The sequence below is a fragment of the Diceros bicornis genome, chromosome 32 (assembly GCF_020826845.1).
Source record: "Diceros bicornis minor isolate mBicDic1 chromosome 32, mDicBic1.mat.cur, whole genome shotgun sequence".
In the NCBI taxonomy this organism is placed as follows: domain Eukaryota; kingdom Metazoa; phylum Chordata; class Mammalia; order Perissodactyla; family Rhinocerotidae; genus Diceros; species Diceros bicornis.
The window spans coordinates 8,458,400-8,483,887 of NC_080771.1; the positions used below are offsets into that span (position 1 = coordinate 8,458,400).

The 25,488-nt window shown below is 38.8% G+C and overlaps 1 protein-coding gene across 1 annotated transcript in view; it reads left to right on the forward strand.

The window, feature by feature from the left end:
* LPCAT2 (lysophosphatidylcholine acyltransferase 2) overlaps positions 1-25,488 on the forward strand; it is a 68,233-nt gene that overhangs the window by 24,733 nt on the left and 18,012 nt on the right. The window contains exons 9-11 of the mRNA XM_058527829.1: positions 9,555-9,637; positions 12,555-12,680; positions 14,166-14,319. Coding sequence (XP_058383812.1) covers positions 9,555-9,637; positions 12,555-12,680; positions 14,166-14,319 — 363 coding nt within the window. The remainder of the gene's footprint in view (positions 1-9,554; positions 9,638-12,554; positions 12,681-14,165; positions 14,320-25,488) is intronic.

Genomic DNA, 25,488 nt, shown 5'->3' on the forward strand with positions numbered 1-25,488 from the left:
CTATTCTTAGATTCTAGGAATAATGCAGAATTGACCCCTGAATTCAGAATCTAGTTGGTTTTAGTAATACCCTCAGGTAACCTCTGAAGAGAGAGGGTCAGAATAATGGGTCCCGAGGTCTTGCCTGGATTTTCCAATGGCATCCATGGATTGTGTAATGAAAACCTTAGGTTTGCATATGTAATTCAGAGTCCCGAGTGGGGGCCAGTGCTCCACCTGACAGGACTGTGGAATTTAAGTGACAAGAACACGATTTTACCTTGCTGAGTGGCCTCGTCGTCCAGCCATTTCGAGATTTTCAGCAATACCAAATGACAGGAGGGCAAATTATATTTCAGAATGAGTTTATAACTTGAGTGAAATTTTTCTTGAGACTTGCGGGTTGTCTGCCTGCCTTGAAATATCTGTTTATTAATTATATGCCACACTGCCCCACCTATAAAACCAGCTGAGAATCTCTCAGTGTGACCAAAAGACACTAGTTCTTGGAATATACTTAGATGTTTCTAGAGGAAAGACTCATCTATGTCCTAATAAGTTTAGGAAGTACCAGGGTAGACAAAATGAATCAGATTCTTTCCTCAAGACGTCTCAGTGCCTTTGAAATGTTTGACTACAAAACCCCCTTTCCTCTGGTTATCCCCTGGAACCACTGTTGCATAGAATACATTTCGGGAAGCACTGTGTCGTATTATTTCTAAGTACTCCAAGCACAGCTCTTCCTTCTTTGATAGCTGCTCAGAGAGTCGAGCCCTGTTTCCTTTCTCTAAAAGAGCAAGAAAACCCACACTTAGAACAGCCATGCTATATCTTCTCTGCAAACTTGGAAGATAGTGTGTGTGTGTGTGTGTGTGTGTGTGTGTATCTATATAAATGCACATAGAATGTGCATAGAACTGTCTGTAGAATGCCCGTGGAACTGTACTTTTTTGTCTAGCACATGTGTCAGTGGTCAAACTGTATTACAACAGAGGTGTGCAAATTCCTCATTTTTTTACCCTGATCACTGTTACCACATTTCCTTTCTGTATCATGGCTGGCTTTCTTTTTTTTTTTTTTTTTTCAATTACAATATTTACATTCTCCAGCCTATTCTTAGACCTGTTTGGATAATATTTTCTGGCAAAGAAAAGAATGTGTCCTTTGTTTGATAACTTCACAAACAAAATGGCTTTTAACCGGTTTAAAATAGCTGGCCTGGTAGGGATCTGATGTATTAGAATTGTGGTACAGAGCAAGAGGAGGAGAATTTGTGGGCTTCAAATTTAGTATTCTTATTTTAATTATATTTATTTTCGATCTATGATGCTACCTGACCCCCCAGGGGACTCCTAGCTACTTTATTATTTTGAGATATTTTGATTCCCCACTGTTGGGATGGAACTAAGAAACGTACCCCCGCAGTCCTCTGGGACTGGGTATATCCACATCCTGGCTTAAGGGTCTCAAGAGCTGGGTGCCGTGTCTGAGGCTCCAGCTTTTCCACCACATCCGAGGGGGCCCAGCTTGAGCTGCCCCACGTGTACCTTAGTCAAATTCTCGGTGCATTTAGTTGCTTCAAATTCAGTTGCTTTGGTTGTTCAGAAGCACCCTCATCTCTTTCTTTTTTCTTGAAAATTGATGGAAATCCTAGTTATTATTTTTAAAATATGTTTTTGGAACTTCTTGAATATTAATTAGTTAAACCTGATTCAAGATGTATTTTTCAAGAATATGGTCTTAGTTTTATGGTTTCTAAAATGAACTTTGAGTGGATTACTAAAGTGCCCTCTTAGACACTCTGCTCTCGTGAGTCACCAGACATCTCAATATGTTGACTGCTGTTTCTTTTAGTTTCACAAGTCTCCCTCATTAATGATGATAATCAGATTCTTTAATTACCAAAACCATTGGATATCTAAAATCTAGAAAATGTAATATTGAGGAATATTGCCTTAACACCTCTCTCCTTTCCCTCTCTGTTTCCGCAACACAGAAACTTATTTTTTGAAAAGGTTATTATTTTCTTGGCTCTTGGATTTTAAAAATACAATAAATCCCAAACCTCATGTCCTATGTAATTGGTCTCCTGGCATCCTTGAACGATGATGTCATGTGGGTCTACAGAATGGTTCTAACTGAAAGTTACTCTTTGAATGATAATATGGCATTGTGGGTGTACTTAGGGAGTCTTGTAGTGATTACTTTTATCAGCCAGCTGCATCACAAGTATCCTTATAAGCATATGGCTTAGGGGCATAGGAAATAAGATAACTAGTAGGAAACATCTCAACGTATGGTATAAGTGAAGATCCTGCTAGTTTATCTCATGAGAGAAAGTAACTGCAAAGCCACACTGTATAGCACTATGTGGGCTCAGCTAGTTTATGAATGGAAACAGGGCGTTCACATTGACTGTACTGTCAGTTTCCTTCTTCATACACTATATCTCAGTTTGCATTCAAAGCATGTTGACTCTAAAGCCATCCATTATAATACAGATACATAAAAATGATTTGTCTGTAGGCATAGAGGCATATTTTGCTTTAGGAAAATTTCTTTGCAAAGCTTATAGTGAGCTTCTAGTGGCCAGCATTAGACCTACAATACTTTATGGTGGGCAATTCGTTGCCTCAATCATAGAAAGAGATTTTTTTCATTAAAAAAAATTCTGATTTAGAAAACGATTGTAATTAATAATGAGTGTTATGATCAATACCTGTAGATTTATATCACTTTTAAAATCGCCAAAGAACTAGTTACTTAGGGAAGGTTCAAATGTGTTTATATACTTTAAATATCCAAAAACACTAAAATGTTTTGTAGTTTTGAATCTCAAACGAGCCATTTAGAAAACTTCCATCGCACGAGGACACACACACACACACACCCACATATGTACTTGTTCTATAACAAAGCTAGTGTCTTCAGGAACCTGGTAGAATTCTGGAATTTGTAATTAGTAGTAGGGAAATAAAGTGTTTTGAAAGAGTATTAGCTGGGGCTTTTGTTTCAATTCTGCTACCACCTACCTGTATGTGCTTGAGCAAATTACTGAAACTTCTCTAAGCCTGTGTTCTCACTGGTAAAATGGGGATAATAACAGCTATTGTATAGGGTTGTGAGGATTTAATAAGGTTACTTATGTGTTGATGCATGGTAAGTGTTCAGTAAGCATTAACTTTTATTTCCCTTATCATCTAGATTTTGGGGAAGGAGGCAGCAAATGTTGTTCATAAATACCTTCCTTCTTCTGCATTTTCTCTTTTTGAAGACCTACAAGAATAATCCTGGGAAGTGCTAGAACGGCACATTTGTTAAGACTGATCTGTTAAAATCCTTTTCTGCTACTTGGGAAAAGAAAAGATGGATCATGGTATCATCACTCATCAATCTTTCTCCTTCTCATCATCATTTCTTTAGTAGAAAGGAATATGCCTGTGGTGGTCAGGAAACAATGAATAAACCAGTTTTACTGGTACTGAGTCTTCTGGATCCTTTACAGAAGGAAATAGGAGGCTCTGGGACCTATGCTTTACAGAGATAGGAGGCTCTGGGACCAAAAGCACAAACAAGAGGTGTTGGTGTGGGAAACATGTCAGTGAGTCTCCTCCTGGACTCTATGTGGTGAAGGAGGAGAGAATATTGAAGGGAGGCGGGGGATGGATCCGTGGAGGCAGTCCCGGGGGCAATGGAACAGGAAATTGAAGTTCACATGGGCTGTTGTAGGGAAGGAAAGACTTCCCTCTACCTGTCTGGGTTTGATAGTTGGATCTATGGAATAAACTGACCACAGGCAGATCAACAGAGGAAAAGCATACAATTTTATTAATTTTTAATATTATATACACAAGGGCATCACAGGAATAAAAAGTGAATACATAGGAAAGTGGTGAGATTTGAGAGCTTATATACTGTCTTTTTTTTTTTTTAATTGCAGTAACATTGGTTTATAACATTATATAAATTTCAGGTGTACATCATTATACTTCAATTTCTGCATAGATTATATCATGTTCACCACCCAAACACGAATTACAACCCATCACCACACACGTGTGCCTAATCATCCCTTTTGCCCTCCTTCCTCCCCCCTTCCCCTCTGGTAACCACCAATCCAATCTCTGTCTCTATGTAATTGTTTGTTGCTGTTTTTATCTACTACTTAATGAGTGAGATCATATGGTATTTGACTTTCTCCCTCTGGCTTATTTCACTTTGCATAATACCCTCAATGTCCATCCATGTTGTTACAAATGGCTGGATTTCATCGTTTCTTATGTCTGAGTAGTATTCCATTGTGTATATATACCATATCTTCTTCATCCATTCTTCCCTTGACGAACACCTAGGTTGCTTCCAAGTCTTGGCTGTTGTGAATAATGCTGCAATGAACACAGGGGTGCATGTATCTTTACCCATTTGTGTTTGCATGTTCTTGGAATAAATACCCAGCAGTGGAATAGCTGGATCGTATGGTAGTTCTATCCTTAATTTTCTGAGGAATCACCATACTGTTTTCCATAGTGGCTGCACCAGTTTGCACTCCCACCAGCAGTGTATGAGAGTTCCTTTCTCTCCACATCCTCTCCAACACTTGTTGTTTCCTGTCTTGTTAATTATAGCCATTCTGACTGGCGTGAGGTAATACCTCATTGTAGTTTGTTTTTTTGTTTGGTTTTTTTTTGTGTGTGTGTGAGGAAGACTGGCTCTGAGCTAACTTCCATTGCCAATCCTCCTCTTGTGGCTGAAGAAGATTGGCCCTGGGCTAACATCTGTGCCCATCTTCCTCTACTTTATATGTGGGACACTGCCACAGCATGGCTTGATGAGCAGTGCGTATGTCCACACCCGGGATCCGAACCCACGATCCCTGGGCTGCTGAAGCAGAGCCTGCGAAGTTAACCACTATGCCATCGGGCCAGCCCCCTCACTGTAGTTTTGATTTGCATTTCCTTGATAGTTAATGATGTTGAACATCTTTTCATGTGCCCGTTGGCCATCTGTATATCTTCTTTGGAGAAATGTCTGTTCGGGTCTTTTGCCCATTTTTTAATTGGGTTGTTAGTTTTTTTTTGTTGTTGAGATGTATGAGTTCTTTATATATTTTGGATATTAAGCTCTTATCAAATGTATGGTTTGCAAATATCTCTTCCCAATTGTTAGGTTGTCTTTTCATTTTGTTGATGGTTTCCTTTGCTGTGCAGAAGCTTTTCAGTTTGATGTAGTCCCATTTGTTTATTTTTTCTATTGTTTCCCTTGCCCTGTCAGACATGGTCGTTGAAAATATGTTGCTAAGACTGATGTATACCATCTTAATAGGGGAAGGGAGGGAGGATATAGGCCACTTAGGGGAGAGTAAATGATTTTTAGGAAAGATGAGTGGGCCCTTAGAAGAACAGATGGGAGATATGATAGGGGGTGATAAAGTTTGTCTGGGTGTGATGTCGACTCCTCGTCTCCTCTCCTCTGATAAGAGTCAGTCTTCTCTGTTTGAGGCAACTCCCCAGGAAGGGGTTTATGATAATTGAGTTCCTCTTGGAGGATCTGACTTTAGGCAGATAAAGGGAGTTTAGAGAAAGCCTCTCCCTGCATTTGCTATTCTTCAAGCGCCTTCAGCTCAAAATAATCCATTTACCAAAGTGGTGTAATTTGGGGTGGCTTGTCCTGAACCCCTTCACTGTCTCCTCTCTAAAGTGGAAAGTAATGCGCCACTGAGATGGAAGTAGAATTGCAACCTGAGAAGCATGGATCATGTTTGAAACAGTAAAATATGATGCCAGCAGGTCAAAAAAGTTATAAAAGGGATGCCAAGCAGCAGTGAGGTTCCATTTAAGGAACTTGATCCTCTCCCATCACGTAGACAATAAGGAAATAGACTCGGTATTAAGATCACATATTTTGGCACACCTGCACAATTTAAAAAGATAAAGGAAGATCTTTGGCAAAAATAAGACAGACAAAAAACTATGTTTGGAGGCAGTATGGTCACCTTGGGAAATAAGGTAATTTTCAAGTAGCTATGAGGAACCCTCGGGAAGTGAACATGAATTTGTAGCAGCCTCAACCAATAATGTTTTGTACCTTTGTTCAGCGTCCCTCAGTGGTCTCTAACAGGAGTGGGAAGGCAGGATGAGGAGAGGTGACTGAGGGTTTGGGATTGGCACCATGGAGGTGACAGGCCGTATGGAATTGTCTGACTCCCAAAGTCCAGTGGGGAGAGTCAGCCAGAGGTTGCCAGGAGGGAGTGGATAAAGAGGGACCAATAGGTTCTGGGAGTGACCATCAGGTTCTTGCAGTTTATGCAAGACCAGGTTAGGGGAGAAGTAAACACTGATAGATAATGAGGGGAAACGCTGACTAAAGAACTTGTCAGAGGAGGAGGTTAGAGTCGTGTTTGTTTCCATGACCGAGGTGGAGTTGAGAAGACTATCTGTGGGCTGACAAAGGGACTGTGAAATCAAGATGTCAGATGCGTCATCAGTGTGGATACAGGGGATCATGAGAAAAGATGAGGGTGGGAAGGAAAACATGGGGTCCTGAAATCACTGTGGAATTCAGATGCATTAGGGGACAGTAATAGATAATGGCAATCGTATTCCCCTCTCTTTAGTTGATCGACCTTCCCCAATAAAGGGTGTGTTCATGCTGTGAGCCTTGAATGACTTCATACAAAATGGAATTGTATTATATAGGGCAAGGTCTTATCCAAGGAGAGGTCACTTTTTATTAGAATTTCTGTTGAATTGCTTCCCAGGAGGCCTATGGCCTCCAAGGCCCATGGGTGTCAAATCTAGGCTTTTAATTATTTTGTGCCCTCAGTGGAATTTGTTTCCTCAAGAGTAAAATACCATGCCGATACAAAAGTTATTAAAAATCTTTTTATGGAAAATATTACCTGCACTAAAAGGAACCAAGCCCATAGTTCATTGAATTATGTTTGGTTGACAGTGTAGCAGCCATTTATTTTTCAGGGTTTTCAGTATGTGCTTTTATGACCTGCAAATCAAGTGTATTATAAATGATCATTTGACTTCTTTTAAAAATGAAGAATGATATGGCAATTTAAAACTTTATTATATTATTTTGTTAGAGGTTTTATGAACCTATTTTCTTCCTTGGATTTCATACTAAGCAAATATAAGAGATTTTACTAGAACAGAATGGAGAGACTTTTTAGAAATATTCATATGCAAAGCTAGCTTGTTGCCGTGGATATATAAGTGATGTGGGGACCTCTGGTGGCCTAGTTTATTTTTCCATCTTAAAGAATAACAATACGAAATGGAAAGCTAGACATAGAATTCCAGTTGGAAAGGACCTTAGAGATCATCTAGTCAGACGTTTTAATTTGACAGGAGAGGGAACTGAGGTCCATAAAGGCTGTAAATGACTTTGCCAGGACCACACAGCAGAGCAGAGGCAACAACCCAGGCTGAGTGCTCTTTCTGCAGCATATGCCACTGCTCCCTTGGAAAGGATGTTAAATAAATGTGGAAAGTAAAATGACGTATAGCACGTTATCCTATAATTCCCATCCATTTTACCCTAAAAATGCCACGTGCATCCATGCTGTCCTCCACGTCCTCACCCCCTCTACTCATGGTCTGACCATCTCTCACAGGGTGACTGCAGTAGCCTCCAGGGCCTCTCCCTGCTCTTAGCCTCTTCTTCTTGGGTCTGTCCACTCCCTACCAGGGAAGTTACTGCTCAAAAACTTGGACCTGGTCACGTCACCCACTTGCTCAAACTTTATCTCTAAGTCACCGTTGCCCGTAGGCTTCTTAACATGATTAACAAGATTTGAAAACAGGTCCACGTGAGTCCAGAAGTGGTGGTATTTATACAAATCTTTCTTTTTCTTTCGAGCTGTGGCCCTGCCACTGGTGTGTGGCCTTTGCTATATTGTTTATTCCCTTCTAGCCACATTCTTCACTTACCAAATTGAAATGGTAGAACTTGTCTCAAGGAATTGTTGAGAGTTAATCATATAAAGTACCCAGTACACAGTAGGTGCTTAATGAGTGATATCCTATTGGTGGACTGAGCTCATTGTATCATAAATTTCTACCTCACCGCATAGGGAGCTCCTTGAGGGCAGGGACTTCATGGTCACATCTTCAGGGCTCAGTGCGGTGCCTGGCACATAGTAGGTGCCTAAACAGTACTTGTTGAATGAAAATGAGCCATGAATCTTGAGCCAGTGATTTCATCTTTGTGAACCACGATTCCTTATGACTAAATTGGGAGGATTAATGAAATAAAATAGTGCCTATAGAGCATCTGGCATGGTGCCTGCTTCATAGTTATAATTCAACAAACAGCGGCTATTGGTGAAATCATGTTTATCCTTAAAAAGCCAAGAACAAGTCTTAGCTCTTCTGTAAAGACTCTTCTCTGCCCCCTGGACAAGTTAGTTATTTCCTCGCTTTCATACTCCGGGAAGGATGGTTGAGTAGGGAAAACAAGAATTTAGAATCTGATAGACTGTGGGCTGTGACTGTGACCTGTATGACTTGACGTTAATGAAGCCTTTGAGTCCTCCTATCATTTGGGGTAATAAGGGTAATGATACTCAGTGTGTGCTGTATTGTCTATCCTATGAAACCTACCTGGATCTCCTTTAGAGCAGGAATAGGGTCCTGTTAATCTTGCCTGGTGTAGAGTAGGTGCTCAAAAAATACGTACTGACTTCAGTGTGGCACCCCAACTTTATTCATAGAAAAACGTAAATAAAAACAAGGTCAGTACAAATGAGGCGTCACAGAATACCAACTGGAGAAAAAAGTACAATTTTAAATGATAATGCAAAACGTGGTGTTAAGCAAAAGCTAGAATGCCATTACAAAGGGTTTTTAAAAAAAGCAGAAGACATGACAAAACAAAGTTTGATCAAATGATAAAAGTATGGCTGATATGGTAATGGATGGACAAGATAAGCTATAAAAGACAAAATAATAACATTTTCACACAAAGAAGTGAGAGGGGTAGAAAATGCAGCTCTGAGAATAAGATCTTAGTTACTACAGCTTCCAGAATTCCAGACATTGGCTCATTTCATCCTCACAACAACCAGGGAAGTAGCTGATCATAGCCCTCTTGTTGTTTTTTTAATGAGGTACTCAATTTTTTTTTTTAATTTATTCTTTACTTTTTTAGCAGTTGTCATGTTTATTTTTAAATGATACATTGGACAACATAGTCAGGTCTTTTTAACTCATTCTGCAGACACATACCCTAGGATTTTTGTACTGACTATCCCAAACTGTTAAATCCAGTTCCCTACATGATTTATGGGATAGTAGTTCGTGGTTAGAACAGTAGGATCCTAGCCCTCTTTTTAGAGCTGAGACAGTTCAGAGAAGTCCAAAAACATACCAGTTAACACACAGACAGACCCAGGGCTTGGATATAGTTTTCTGAGTCCACGCACAGCGTTCCTTTCCTGGCGTCATACAACCTACGCACTAGGAACACGGGATTAATATGATGATACAGAGGTTATAAATTAATATTTTTAGCATTTAATGTCTTAGACTTAACGATTGTAATGGAAAGGTATATTTGTCTTTCAGTTTCTGCCTGTTCAAGTACCAAATGATGAAGAAAAAAATGATCCTGTCGTTTTTGCCAATAGAATCCGGAATTTAATGGCAAAGTAAGTGTCTATACGTCATTATAATCAGTAAATAGTTTGAACATGGTTGGTAAATGACGTTTAACATAGTTTTACGATTTTGTTTGTTTGTTTTTTTCCTGAGGCCCTCATTCCCCAAGTCATTTTGGTAAGTAAAATAATGTGCCCAGGAATCTCGTCAGTAAGACAATCTGTAAATATTTTCCCCAGCTGCAGCCCCAAACTAATGGAAATCTGTCTTTGCCAGAAGAGGGTCAGGGAAGGTACAGTAATCTGAAGAGACCAGCCAGTGCCTTCCACAGGGTGGATTCTCCCAAGCTAGCCCATTGCTGTCAGACAAAGCCTCGTGATGGTCTGCCCGCTTCTTGCCTTGGCCGCCTACTATCCCCTCAGCCTCCATGTAGCTGCCAAGTCTGGGTGTTTCAAAGGCCTTAATGATTATAGCACCAGAAAGGAGAAAGTTTGCAAGGAAATGCAATAGATGCATAGAAAAAGGAAAAAGTTGTGCCAGTCCTGTGGCGTGGTGGTTAAGTTCATGTGCTCTGCTTCGGTGGCCTGGGTTCGCAGGTTTGGATCCCAGGCACAGACCTACACCACTCGTCAGCCATGCTGTGGCAGTGACCCACATACGAATTAGAGGAAGACTGGCACAAGTGTTAGCTCAGGGCTAATCTTCCTCAAGCAAAAAAAGATAAAAATTGGCAGCAGATGTTAGCTTGGGGTAAATCTTCCTCAGCAAAAAAGAAAAAAAAAAAAAAAGAAAAAATCATCCCCATTAACGGATGGCTATCAATTTAGGATTTAGAAACTACAAAACATAGGCAAATATTTTCCTACATTTAAGGGAGTTTTAACTGGCTATTCGTCTAATTAGATAAATCACTTCTCGTCCTGTAGTGAAGGAGTGTGTGTTGTACTTTCCCACCACCCAGTCAGCCCCAGCGCCCTCCAGGTGTGCACCCACCCCCAGGCACCACCGCCCTCAGTCATTCCCAGTAGTAGGTTTGGAGCTAATAGGCCAGCAGTAGTTACTCTCATAGTAAAAATTCAATGAGAACTCCGAAGTTAGCTTCATAGCTGAATTTGGCTTTATGGCAAGAATATGTATTTTTTCACATAAATGTATGCACACATATTCATATTAATATATATGCATATATACAAGAATATATATTCACCTATATACACACATATATATCATATTAATATCTTACAGCAGAATAACTTTATTTTCAAAAAAGAAGAAGTGCTTAGCAAAAAAAATTTTGTTGCTGTGTACCTAGGTTTGCTTGTTTTATCTAGTTCTAGACCAGCGACAAAAATTTGCTTTTATATTGATTTCTTCCTTATGTTTTCATACCAGCTTGTGTCCAAAAGTTAGGAATGAAGATAAGTCTTAGGAACTGAGAAAACTTATATCAGATGTTTTGACTTCCCCAAATGTGCCTAGAAACAGAGGAGAGACTTGTTTGGCAGGCTTTTTCTGAGTTTAGAGGCATGGAGGTCCAAGGGCCTGGGATAAAGAGTACAAGAGACCTCAGTTAGCTGCACACCTTTGGACGAACCCCTTCAAGGCTGGTTTTCCTCGTGTAAAGTGGGAATTATAATTCTTCCTTACCTTTCTCGTGGTTGTGGTTATTCGGAGACTCAAGTAGGAAAGTATATGATAAAAGCATTTGAAAATGGTGAGGAGTAAAGTCGGTGTAAGATAGTGGTGGTGCTACTACTACTAAGGATTTACCAAGTGCTGTGCTAACATAATCCTCACGGCAACTACATGAGGCAGGCGAGGAAACTGAGGCTCAGAAGGGGAAGTTTTTGGCCCAAGATCATAGCGGGTAGAGGGGGTCTGGGCTGGGACCCAAATCCACATTTCCTATGACCTAAGCCCAAGCTCTTAACTATTATGCTCTACGTTAAATTTTATTTTCCTGAAACATTTTTAATTTTTACTTTTTCCTATATATTCTTACACCAAAATATTTATTAATCAAAAGCAGCCTAGTTGCAGACAGAAAAAAGTGATTTATTCTTGCACTCATTGAAGATTTAATGTTCTTAGCAATGATTCAACAAAATCAAATGTAGTTGAAGACATAATTTTATGATTTTCATTGAATATTTGTAAACAAAACTTTTGTGGAGAGGGATCTTCAGAAAATGATTTTATGTCCTGCACAGCCTTTCTTCTTGGGTACTCAGTGTATTTCCAAGTTCTTATTAATGTATGTTTTTTCCAAATCTAGTTCACTAGTATTAGATCTCTGAGCAGGAGGGAGGTATAAGGGGTTATGCTCTCCTTTGAGGATGGAGGATGTTTAGGTTTGGAAGAAATATGAGCTTATTATCAGTTCTCTTCAGTATTTTTAGAAGATTGCTGTGTAGCAGGAAGGTGGTCTTCGGTTTTAAAAGATGTAAAAATGCAGATGGCTAGTGATTTGAATAAATTGTTCACTTATAATATGTACAGATGCCATTTATCTGTTGTAATGGTACTTCCACCAGCATTCTGAGTTTGTCATTACAATAGCCCTGTGGAGTGAGTAATTACTCCTATGTACAGCTGAGAGAAGGGAGGCTTAGGTTAAATGCCAGAAGGTACATAGCTGGTAAAAGACTCTGCTAGGACTTGAACCTGAACTTGAATCTTCTCATGACTTTCCCTGAGACTGAAGTCAACTATTATTGTTATAGTTAAAACACAACACAAAAATGATCAACTGACAGAAGCATGCAGACATAACAAGATTAACTCAGCTGCAGTAAGTCTTGGAAAGTAGAGAAATATGTCTCTTTGGCAATAATGAGCCAAAGTGACTGGTTTAAAGAGTAATAAATACTTTTCCATTTACTGTTGTTTGTTGACCAGTTCAGGCCTCATGAAAAATCATTACCTTTTTAAAAAAATTGAATTTGTTTGCTTTTTCATACTTTTAAGAGCTCTGGAGATTCCAGTAACAGATCACACCTACGAAGACTGCAGACTGATGATTTCCGCAGGACAGCTCACGTTGCCGATGGAAGCTGGGCTGGTGGAATTTACCAAAATTAGCAGGAAATTGAAGTAAGCGTATTTTAAAATTACTACACTATCATAAAGGTGTCCAAAAGAGATCTGAAATCCCGTATGTTTATTTTCTCTGGTTTCATTAATGCTCAGCTCTAGAATCGACGTGGTATTTATTAAAGAAGCCAGAGTTGTGAATTTATCCCCCATTTAGTTCATCTAGTTTTGTTTTTTCAAGAACAGTTGACTCAGAAATATGTGTATTTGTCACAGGAGGAGACCAAGAGAAAGTAAATGTGGATCAGCACAGATCTGCCTCCCTACTCAGGAATGTCTCAGAGTAATCAGTCCTGCTACCTTCTTGGAAGAAGGATGGCATCACTAGATTATACTGGCATATTTCACTTCTCATGTGAAATATGAATTGACTTATAGAGTACCGATTCTGACCATCACTGGATTTTAAATACTTAAACCCTCGATCTACCTTTCTCTTCTGGGTATGTAATTTTTAAACAAAGGCAAAAACACTCCTTTGTGCTTTTATGATCTAGTTTAAAACATTTAGAACATTCCCTTTGAACTATCTGATATGAAAGGTATAACCCCCAAGTCCCCCTCTTATTACAGTTCGTTCTGTTTTCAGCCCTATTAGGGATGTGCAGAATTCATTGATTTAATAGACCTCGGCATCCTCCCTAGGAGGGAGCTGCAGAACCAGTTACTGTATTAAAGGTCAATATTAAAAAATAATATTTTGATAACTGATAGAGCAAATATCAGTTATATCTTCTAGATAACAAAAATGTTTTGCTGTTGTGTTTCACAACATTTTGTGAAATGTGAGTTTATTGTCATCCTGAAAGCTCCTTGAAAGCAAGAATTGTATTTTTTTAACTCAGTAAGTACTATTGACTTACTAAGTAATATTTACTGGAAAATGTGATTGCTTATTTTCTTCTCATGAGTCATTTATTATTCTACCACATTGTCCTTCTTCTCACTTTTCTTTCCCTCATTTATTTGAGATAATTACAGTTATACTAATAACCTTTAAAAAATTTGAAGTCTGGGGGCCAGCTGGATGGCGTAGTGGTTAAGTTTGTGCATTCTGCCTCAGCAGCTCGGGGTTCTCAGGTTCAGATCCTGGGCACGGACCTACTCACCGTTCATCAAGCCATGCTGACGTGGAGTCCCACGTAGAATAGCCACAACTTTACAACTATGATACACAACTATGTACTTGGGCTTTGGGGAGAAAAAAGAAAAAAAAAAAAGGGAAGATTGGCAACAGATGTTAGCCCAGGGCCAATCTTCCTCAAAAAAAAAAAAAAAACAACAAAACATCTCATCTTAAAAAAAAAAAAAATTAGAAGTCTGTATACATGTTCAATATGCAGTTTAAAATATCCATTTTATTATCCTCCTCAAATTTAACCCTTAAAATATTTTTCCCTCAGACAAATGAATAAAATAATGTTCATAAAACGTCCATGTGGATTGTAAAGGGCTAATCACATGTATTTATAATTCTTTGTTTAGATTAGATTGGGATGGTATTCGTAAGCATCTGGATGAATATGCAGCCATTGCAAGTTCCTCAAAAGGAGGAAGAATCGGAATTGAAGAATTTGCAGAATATTTAAAGTTGCCTGTATCGGATGTCTTGAGACAACTTTTTGCACTCTTTGACAGGGTATGTTAAAATTTAATCTTTAACATGCAAACATTTTTACTCTGCCAGTTCCCACAGAGCAGAAATCAATAGGGCAGGCGCTGGAAAAACTTGTTAGGTCGCTGTTAGAAGAAGCAAGACTGAGCCCATGGTTTAATCGCATGATTTTATTTTTCCCCCTTAATAGTTATAACAGGAGTAGTAGTAATAATAAACTAATAATAATTGTGTGTGTATGTTTTGTTACAACAGTTATGATAGTGTCTATTTATTTTAAACACCGGGTCAAAAATAAATATTTTTACCCTATAACCATGTTCGTAATATGGAACTGGAAAGGTTTATATAACTGGCAAGAATTTAAAAATTTATGTCCAAGTTTATACATTGATGATATGGTGCTATTCTATTCTGGTTTCTGGACTTTCCCCCAAATGTGTGAAGACCAAATAGATTCTATTTTCAAATAATGTTTTATAACAAAGGTTTCAGGCAAAGCTTGGTCATCTGCCATACTATTGGGGATACAGTTTTCTGCTTCTGAATATGTAAGTATATACAGTTAAATAATTAAATTGTCAAAAGTTTCCTTAGGAAAAATATAGTAAGATTTTAAGTTCTCTATTTCTAATTTGTTTTTTAATATATAAAATTGACAGTAAAGTTCAGTCTTTTGGTTACAGTTTTATGAGTTCTAACAAATGCATAGAGGCATGTAACTACTACCACATTCAAGATACACAACAGTTGCAAAAAACAATTCCCTGTAGCTCTCCTTTTGTAGTCAAGCCCTTCCCTCACCCTTAACCCCTGCCAATCACTCCATCCCTATAGCTTTGCCCTTTCCAGATGCCATATAAATGGAATCATACAATGTATCTCCTTTTGAGTCTCATTTCTTTCTCTCAGCGTAATGCATCTGAGATTCAGCCATGTTGTTGTGTGTATCGATAATTTGTTCCCTTTTATTGCTGACTGGTGTTCCACTGTATGGATGTACCACACTTGGTGCATGCATTCATTCCCCAGTTGGAGAACATTTGGTTTGTTTCCAGTTTGGAGCAATTATGAATTTAACTGTTCTAAGCATTTGTATGTAGGTTTTTGTGTAAAGGTAGATTTTCGTTTCACTCGGATAAAGACTCAGGATTGTGATCTCTTTATTTTCCCTTATCTGAGAATGACTTTTATTTTGCATTCATTCCTGAAGGATGTTTTTGTTGTATATAGAATTCTGAGTTGATAGTTCTTCCCTTTATTTAATAATGATGTTCTCCTGCCTTCAGGCCTCCTTGATTTCTCTGCCCTACTGGTTCTCTTCAAGTTTTGATTTTCCTCACTAATCCTCCTGCTATGGTATTTTATCCAGAGGTAGTTGCTTCTTGTATTTTGATCAGAGTTTCTAGTTGTAATCAGAAGGAGAGATGGGATAAAGTGGGCTTATTCCATCCTAGCTGGCACCAGAAGTCCCAGTTCTCTATTAACCACTAGAAAAAGATGCTTTGCAAAGAAATTATAGCTTGATGACAGAAACCAGGACAGGGCTTTTTTGCTTTTTACCCAGGGCACACTAATGTCCCTAATGATTTATTCTGTGATCTCCTAGATGGACTATTATTTAACAGGATGCAGTTAAGCAACCTTCTTCTATAGGTAGTGCCCAGGCCTCTCTTCTAGCCTTGCTTACAAATCATCTTTCCTTGTCCCTCAAATAATACTGTGTCACAGCAGCGATACTACTATAAAGTGTAATGAAGATTTAGGGGAAGGGAGAACTAAATTATTGAATATAACTGTGCAAGTTGGGAAAATAGAGGAACTTGTCACTTACGCTATTATTAGTCTTTCAGTGAGATTTATATAGCATCTTCCAGTATGGCTCTAGAAACCATGCAAGTCGTTTTAAATAAAGTTTCTATAAAAATGAACTTGGGGGTGCCGGGCCGGTGGCGCAGTGTTTAAGTTTGCATGCTCTGCTTTGGCGTCCTAGAGTTCGCAGGTTTGGATCCCAGGTGCGGACCTACACACTGCTCATCAACCCATGCTGTGGTGGCGTCTCATATACAAAATAGAAGAAGGTGGGCAAAGATGTTAGCTCAGGGCTAATCTTCCTGAGCAAAAAGAGGAAGACTGGCAACGGATGTTAGCTCAGGGCTGATCTTCCTTGCCAAAAAAAAAAAAAAAAAAAAAAAAGAACTTGGTGCAAGGAGAAATATGGCAGGGACATACAAATAGGGACAGGAGAAGGGGAAATGGGAAGTGACTTGAAACAGACCAAGGAGGAAGTTTAGAACACATCTTAGACTTCCTGCTAACCAGGATTTTTAACCAAAATTAAAAATCGTCTCTATAGAGGTTGCCCTGTCTTTCAGGCGTCAAGCTGTGATAACTAGCAGTTATAGGACTGTTATGACACCAGTTCTGTCTTTTGATGACTGATGATACCTACCAATGCCTCTTTGTTTCTCTAGCCCTCTTCAGTATGGGAAGATTTGGGAGTGGAGACAGGAGTATAAACCAAGGATTAAAATAACCTGTGTTAGCCAGATTGACTCACTCAGAGAATACAATTGGCTCCAGGCAGTTGGGAGACCCGTGAGCCTTTATAGCCAATTTGGTCAATCACATTTCTGCGTGGACTTCTTCCATAGGCTCACATATCAATTATAAGTGTGAGTTTTCTTCGCTTCTTTGTATAGTGTGACTCAGCTTTAGATATAGACCATGAACTGTTTGGTTTTTTTTGTTTGTTTGTTTTTTTGTGAGGAAGATCAGCCCTGAGCTAACATCCGGGCTAATCCTCCTCGTTTTGCTGAGGAAGACCAGCTCTGAGCTAACATCCATTGCCAATCCTCCTCCTTTTTTCCCCCAAAGCCCCAGTAGATAGTTGTACATCATAGTTGCACATCCTTCTAGTTGCTGTATGTGGGACTCGGCCTCAGCATGGCTGGAGAAGCAGTGCGTCGGTGCGCGCCCGGGATCCGAACCCGGGCGGCCAGTAGCGGATCATGCGCACTTAACCGCTGAGCCACGGGGCTGGCCCACATGAGCTGTTTTTTAAAGCACTTTTCTTTGATCTCCAACATACTAGGAGGTAGAGAAAAATAGTCTGGAGAATTAATGACTAATACATTTGACCTTCCTTTCTTTCCTTCTTTCTTTCTTTTTCCTTCTCTGTCTCTGTCTGTCTGTCTCTCTCTCTTTCCTTTTTGGTTTTTAACATATCTGCATGTCTGTGCCTGTGAAGATTTGCTTTGTTTTGAGAAGCTAAATTACGCGATTGCTGGCACGCCCTGTACCCGTACTCACTTCCATGCTAGGCTTGTTTTCTCAGTCTCTTTGAGGGATTTAGCTGGGGAATGTTTGATGGGAAAGACAAGGAAGTTCAGTGGCTTCAGTTTGTTTCTCTCAGAGTACCTTATCTTGCTAAACTCAATGCTTAATGAGGGGTGGGGGTTTGGGGGAGGAAGGGTGGGAATAAGAAAGGGTGGGGTGTTCCTGTTGCTCTGAGTAGCTATACATTTTTGCAGTGCAAGCTGCTCCCATAAGCCCTTCCCATGTCCCTTTCCCATTTATCTTCTTTTTCCCCTTTCTTCTTTTCCTCTCTTAGTCTCTTCCCAATCTAATGCAATTGTGGTTGGTATTTGAGGGCTGGAGAAAGACCTGAATCTCTCTGCACATTCCTTTATTCTTTCTTTCCACATACATTCTTGGCTAGTCTACAAAAACTTCATAATGGTTTTTGTCTCAGTTTTCCTAAAAAAACATTCTGTCTATTTCAGCTCCTTCTGACCTTCTGACATGTTCTTTTAGATTCTCAGATATTCGATGGCAGGTATGCTTCAAGCATTTGTGATCCAAAGCATGGCATAGTTCACTAGTTTGGGATAATTTCCTTTGGAGAGGTCCCATCTCTTTGGGGAAAAAAAGAAAGAAAGAAAGAAAAAAGACGCTTTTCATGTTTAAGTTTAATTTAGCTTCTTTATTTTCATGAATGTACACTGAACTTTCTGGATCAGAGGTGAATTTGGGATTAGTCAAATGTCCAGATGAATTAGTGTTGAGGACTGAGATAATAGTTTAAAACAGTGGCTTCTCAACATTTTTTATATTTATAATTCAGTTTTAAATGCCAGGTTTTTTTGCCAGCACACTTGAAGGGATTTAAATACACTTAATGGGATTAAGAAACAACATTGGCTAAATCAGAAGTAATTATAACACAGTCATTTTTACAGTTATAACAATGTCTTCCAATGTCCATAACAGTATCATTGTTCATTTCATCCTCCTTCAGCACTGTATGATTGAGCAGAGCTGTGTGCTACCCTGCCAGCAGTACGTTATAGACCTATGAGATGAAGTCCTCAACTATTTCAGTACGCGTGTTGTCTTTATTGCTAGCTCAACAATATACCGTGTTATCTGCCTCTTACCTCTTACTAGTAGCAAGACATATCTCTTCTGCATTACATCTCATGATACATTCAGTTTAATGTTCCATCTGAAACACATCACCTTAACAGTATGTACACTCACTGGTGGCAAAGCTACATTTCGGGGGTCAGCAGACTTTTTCTCTAAAGAGCCAGATAGTAAATATTTTTGACTTTGCAGAACATATGGCACCAAATTTTCAGAACAACTTATACAACTGAGTGGAAACATTCATCTCTCCCACTCAGAAAGATTTCTCTGTTTATTTCCAATTACTTAAGCCATGGGAGTACCCTGTCCTAACTCTCAGCATGAGCAGGAACTCTGCATACCAGAGCATCCCACCTTCTCTAACAGGAAGGGGCAAGCAAGGATGCTTGTTATTATTGGCACTCATGATGTAGCACTTGAACTAATATCAAGAACAAGGCTGACAGCAAGAACTCAGGATAAAGAAGCGCATTCATGCCACATAATGTGAAACAGTAATAAAAGATCTGCAGAAGTTTACAATAGCCAAAGATGCTGGATTGTTAGATTGCTGAAGTAGACACACACTTTTCCTGTCTAAACAAAGTACCTAGTAATGCCAGAAGAACTAAGTACAAGTTAGAAGGCAGAAATGGGAAAAATCATGACAGTTTTCACAATTTTCTTACAGAATGAAAATAGTAACCATCTATCTAAATGTTATTAGTCTATGATATGTGCACAATGGTATTGGTAAAAAGAGAGAGTGAGCTTATGCCAGACTATAACTGAAGAATTAGAAGTCAGTCTTTCTCATCAGTGAAGATGAATGAAATGCCACTAGTTAGAGCTGTGGGAGGGTGTCAACAAGAGGTAGACACATTAGTCCAGAATAAAGATTCAGGACGATCCCCTTTAAATCAGATGCGGAGTATCCCCCAAATTAACAATGGTCACTATAAGCACTGATTGTAGTCCTTCAGTCCAGTCCTTGAACCTTACCAGCATTCTTTGTTTTCATCAGTTTAGGAAATATAACAGCAATCAGCAATTGGACCAAACCCAGTCTGGCGCCTGTTTTGTAATAAAGTTTTATTGGGACACAGCCGTGCCCATTCGTTTATGTATTGTCTATGGCTGCTTTCTCACTACAGTGGCAGAGCTGAATGGTAGCCACCACCAGTGAAGTCTTCTATCCTTAAAATTTCCAGTTCAGATTTGATATGTATTATAGTATTTCATAGCTCATGTGAAAAGAACTCATCTTGATTCCAATCTCAGTTAATCAGGATTTGTTATATGGAATCTACTCTGTAACTTATATGATGTAATTCGTGGAAAAGGCTATCACTTTCTGAGTGGGCTGGATGAACTTTTCTATTAAGTCATACAAGTTGTCCTGAAAGTTTGGGGTCCTATATGTTTGACCATTTCCCTCTTCAATTCTCAGGTTGACGTAGCTCCCCTATTTAGTCCATCGTAGTATTTTCTGAGTGTTGTTACAGTAGAAATATCCATTTAAGCATGAGAATTTCCTGCTTGACTTTTGGCTTCTCAGTGCCAGTATACCGAGGAGATGCTTAGAGGAAACAGATAGGAGACTGCAACAGTTAAAGCTTAACTTTTTTACTAGAGCAAATGAGCAATTATTGGCCTCCACCAAGAGTATAAGGAAGTAAAGAACAGGACTTTGTAAAGAGCAGATTGTGTCAGACCAATTTAATTTCCTCCTATGACAGAGTGACAGCCTACGATAATAAAGAAAACGAAATAGATGTTATCTGTTTGGACCCTTGAAAGGCTTTTGAGTTCATCCGACAGTCTCATCAATAAATTAGGAAGGTCTGGTCCAGATCATGTTGATTCTAGGTGAAAGCCCCACTTGACAGAAAGGCTTCGCTCGAAGTGGGGCTTGTGACTCCTTCTATGTCATTCTAGACCTGGTTCAGGCCCCCCACCTTGGAATTCTGTTTGGAGAAGTGACGTACTTGATGGGTTGCAATCAGGAATACTTTTGAAAACCAGATAATATGTCAAAGTGGGGATAAGGGAAAGTAACATGTCTTTAAAAGTTGTGAAACCAGACCCAAGATAAAGAAAGATTGAATTAAACTAATATATAGTATAAAAAGACTTGGGCACCAGAAGGAAACGAAGTGCATGGTAAGAATGATGCTGCTGTCACTGTTTCAGGACACATGAAAATCTAGGCTCAGAGAATTTTAGAGCCGAAAGGACCCTTGGTGTCAGATTACCCATCTTCCTCGTTTTGTGGAAGGCTGCCAGCCTAAGAGAGGAAGTTACATGCTCAAGGCTACACAGCTAGTTTATCGTAGGACTGAGCTAGAACTCGGTTCAGTATTCTTTTTGCTACAAACTGTCACTGTTGACTTTTTTTTTTTGGATAACTTTCTTGAGGCATATTTTATATATCGTGTAATTCACCCATTAAGCATACAGTTCAATGATGTTTTTTAGTAAATTTACCAACTCATGCAACCATTACTACGAATCAGTTTTAGAATATTTCCATCACCCCAGTATGACTCCTTGTGTCATTAACTGTTAATTCTTGTCACCTATCTATCCCCCAGCCCTAGGCAACCACTATAGAGTTGTAAGTCCTTCTGTGTTATTCTAGACCTGGTCTAGAATAGAGACTAAGACTTTCTGTCCCTACAGATTTGCCTTTTCTGGACATTTGGTATAAATGGCATCAAATAGTATATGGTCTCTCGTGTCTGGCTTCTTTCACTTAGCATAATATTTTTGAGGTTCATCCATGTTGTCACATGTATCAGTAATTCATTCCTTTTTATTGCCAAATGGTACTCCCTTATGTGGATGTATCACATTTTGTGTCTCCATGCACCAGTTGGTGGACGTTTAAGGTTGTTTCCACTTTGGGGCTATTATGAATAATGTTGCTAATAGCATACATGTGTCACTGTTTACTTTTTAACTTCAATAATTCTTTCCTCTCAAATTGGGGTTAAATTTTCCATCAGATGTGGCCTCTGTCCCTACTCTTGTTCTCCAGATCTGACAGTAGAGTTCCCCCAGACAGCAGCCAAAGTTGCTATTAATTTTCTAATAAATAGCCTGAGAGGATTAAATAGTCCAGAGAAGGAAAAGCCCATTAATCTAATGATAGTCTTTTATTCTGTGATGGCTTATAAGAAACTGCTAGCCAAATGCCCTCCATCTTCACAGAAAATAAATGAGAGGAATTGGATTTAAACCTCAGCAAGAAACACTTCAGATGGGCATAAGGAGCCACATTTTATATGGCAATGGATGCTACCAAGTTAATTTGCAATATCTTAAAAACAAAGCCCATGTAATTTGCTCTGAGAGAGGTTTATATCAATGGATTTAAATCCATCTGAGGCCAGATGGCCCCTGGCGATCCTCTAAAAGGAAGACAGTCCTTCTGTGGTGCGTCTTCTGTGTAGTTGAGGAAGACAGTGGCCTTTGGTGTTCGCAGAGTCCATTTTATTGTGCCCATGATAACAGTTATTGGAGTCGTTGTGCCATAAAACCAGTCATTGGCGATGTTTACACAAAGCACTAGGTGTGGCAGAAGGAGACATTGCTCTCATGTCCTGAACAGAGCAGTGTCCCCTAGCTACTATTCTCTTCCTAATAATAGCTAGAATAATCATTATTCAATTCTAGAATTGTGCAGTTTACAAAGGAAGCTCACCCCTAATCTCCTTTTGACTTCATATTCAAGCCTTAGTGGTTCCCACAGTAACCTGTGAGATAGACTCTGCCACGTGGCAGTCAAAGCCCATTCCAATCCAATTCTATCCTATTCATCTGCCTTTATCTCCCATCCTTCCCAGCAATAGACTCTCATCACGTTGGCCTATTCGCCATCTGTTGAATACCACACATCCTTCTCTTCCTCTGTCTTTTTACTATACTGTCCCTTCATGTCCCTTGTTTTCTGGGAGAACTCTGACTCAGCCTATAGTCAGGCCTGCACGTTATCTCTTCTGTAGGTAAATGTTCTCCTTTCCTTTGCCTCAGCAGAATTCGTCGCTCCCCTTTTGGACTCCCACAGTAGTTTGATAATACAGTACGATGTGTTAGCTATATGATCTTTAATAAATAGCTTAACTTCTCTGGCTTTTCTTTCCTTATTTCGAATACCTTTGTGTCTTTCAGAGGAATTCTATGAAACCTAAATTCCAAAGAGTATTATATACAAATGTAATAGTTTAGTATTAATAGTAGAAATGTGAACACTGAGTTCTGATTATCATTACAACTAGTTTTCTGTGGGTCTACTTGATGCTTGAGCACAATAATCCTGATATAGTCATCTTTGTATCCTAAACACTCAGTCCAAGTCATGATATATAATAAATGAGATTGAATCATTATAAAGTAGGCAGGGGAGATACTATTGTCATCATTTTGTAGATTTGAAATTGAGGCCCAAATTACTAAGTGAAATAATGACTTAGTTATTACGTCCTGGCCACGTTTCCAAGTTCATCAATAGAACTTCCAAAGACCTCTGAAGGACTTGTACCCTGACTCTACCTAGTATCAAAGGTAGGGTTTCTCAACGTATTGTCTGGGACTATCTGTCATAGACTGACTTCTGAAGATACTTATTAAAAATATAAAATCAAATCTCACAAAAGTAATTTTGAACAACAACAACAACAACGGAAAACCCATACACATATCAGAAGTGAGAGAACAGTACTACCAATTTTATAGAAATAAGTATTATAAGAGTGTACTATGAGAAACTGTATGCCAACAAATTGGATAACCTAGATGAAATGGACAAATTCCTAGAAATGCACAGCCTACCAAGATTGAATCATGAAGAAATAGATAATCTGAACAGACCTATAACTAGTAAGGAGATTGAATCAGTAAAAAAAAAAAAAAAACCTCCTAGGAATTCCTAAATTCCTAAAGAAAAAATTCCTAAAGTAAAGCCTAGGATCAGATGGCTCACTAGTGAAATCTACCAAAGACTTAAAGAAGAATTAATGCCAACCCTTCTCAAACGTGTCCTAAAAACTGAAGAAGAGGGAAGACTTCCTAACTCATTCTGTGAGGCCAGCCTTATCCTGATACCAAAGTCAGAAAAAGATACTACATGAAAAGAAAACTACACAGCAATATCGCATATGAATATTGATGCAAAAATCCTGAACAGAATACTAGCAAACAGAATTCAACAGCACATTAAGAGGATTTTACATCATGACTAAGTGGGATTTATTCCTGAAATGCAAGGATGGCTCAATGTTTGAAAATCAATCAATGTAATACACTACATTAACAGAATAAATCGGAAAATACATACGATCATCTCAATTGGTGCAGAAAAAGCATTTGACAAAATTCAACACCTTTTCAGATAAAAATGCTCAACAAACTAGGAATAGAAGGAAAGTACCTAGTACCTCAACATAATAAAAGCCATATATGAAAAGCCTACAGGCAACATCATACTCAATGGTAAAAGACTGAAAGCCTTTCCTCTAAGATTAGGAACATGAGAAGGATGTCTGCTTTCACTACTTCTGTTCAACATAGTGCTGGAAGTTCTAGCCAGAGGAGTTAGGCAAGAAAAGAAATAAAAGGAATGCAGGTTAGAAAGGAAAAAGTAAAATTATCTCTGCTTACAGGTGACATGACATTATATGCAAAAAAAAAAAAAAAAGAACCTGTGGATTTTACACGCACACACCCACACACCCCTGTTAGAACTAATAAGCTAATTCAGTAAAGTTGCAGGATACAAATCAACACACAAAACTTAGTTGTATTTCTATACACTAACAATAAACAATCTGAAAGGAAATTAAGAAAATTCTATTTACAATAGCATTAAAAAGAATAAAAAATACTTAGGAATAAACTTAATCAAGGAGGTAGAAGACTTGTACACTGAAAACTAAGTATTGCTGAAAGAAATTAAAGAAGACACAAATAAATGGAACGATATCCCATGTTCATGGGTTGGAAGACTTAATGTTGTTAAGATGTCGGTATTACCCAAAGTGATCTACAGATTCAACGCAATCCCTATCAAAATCCCAACAGTATTCTTTTTACAGAAATAGGAAAATCTATCTTAAAATCCATATGGAATCTCAAGGGACCCTGAATAGCTAAAACCATCTTGCAAAAGAACAAAGTTGGAAGTGTAACACTTTCTGGTTTCAAAACTTACTACAAAGCTACAATAATCCAAACAGTGTGGTACTAGCATAAAGACAGACACAAAAACCAGTGCAATAGAATAGAGAGCCCAGAAATAAACCCTCGTGTGGGTGTGCATTCAAATGATTTTCAACAAGGGTCCCAAGACCGTTCAATAGGGAAAGATGGGTCTTTTCAACAAATTATGCTGGGAAACTGGATAACCACATGCAAAAGAATGAAATGGACCCTTACTTTATGCCATATATAAAAACTAACTCAAAATGGATCAAAGACCTAAATATAAGAGCTAAAATTATTATTAAAAAGAGCTACAATTGCTGTGTTTTGTCTTAGACAAAAACATAGGGGGAAATCTTTGTGACATCGGATTTCTCATTGATTTGGATATGACACCAAAAGCACAATTAATAAAAGAAAAATTAGATAGATTAGATTACATCAAAATTAAAAACTTTTGTGCATCAAAAGACGCTATCAAGGGGCCGGCCCGGTGGCGCAGGCGGTTAAGTGCGCGCGCTCCGCTGCGGCGGCCCGGGGTTCGCTGGTTCGGATCCCGGGCGCGCACCGACGCACTGCTTG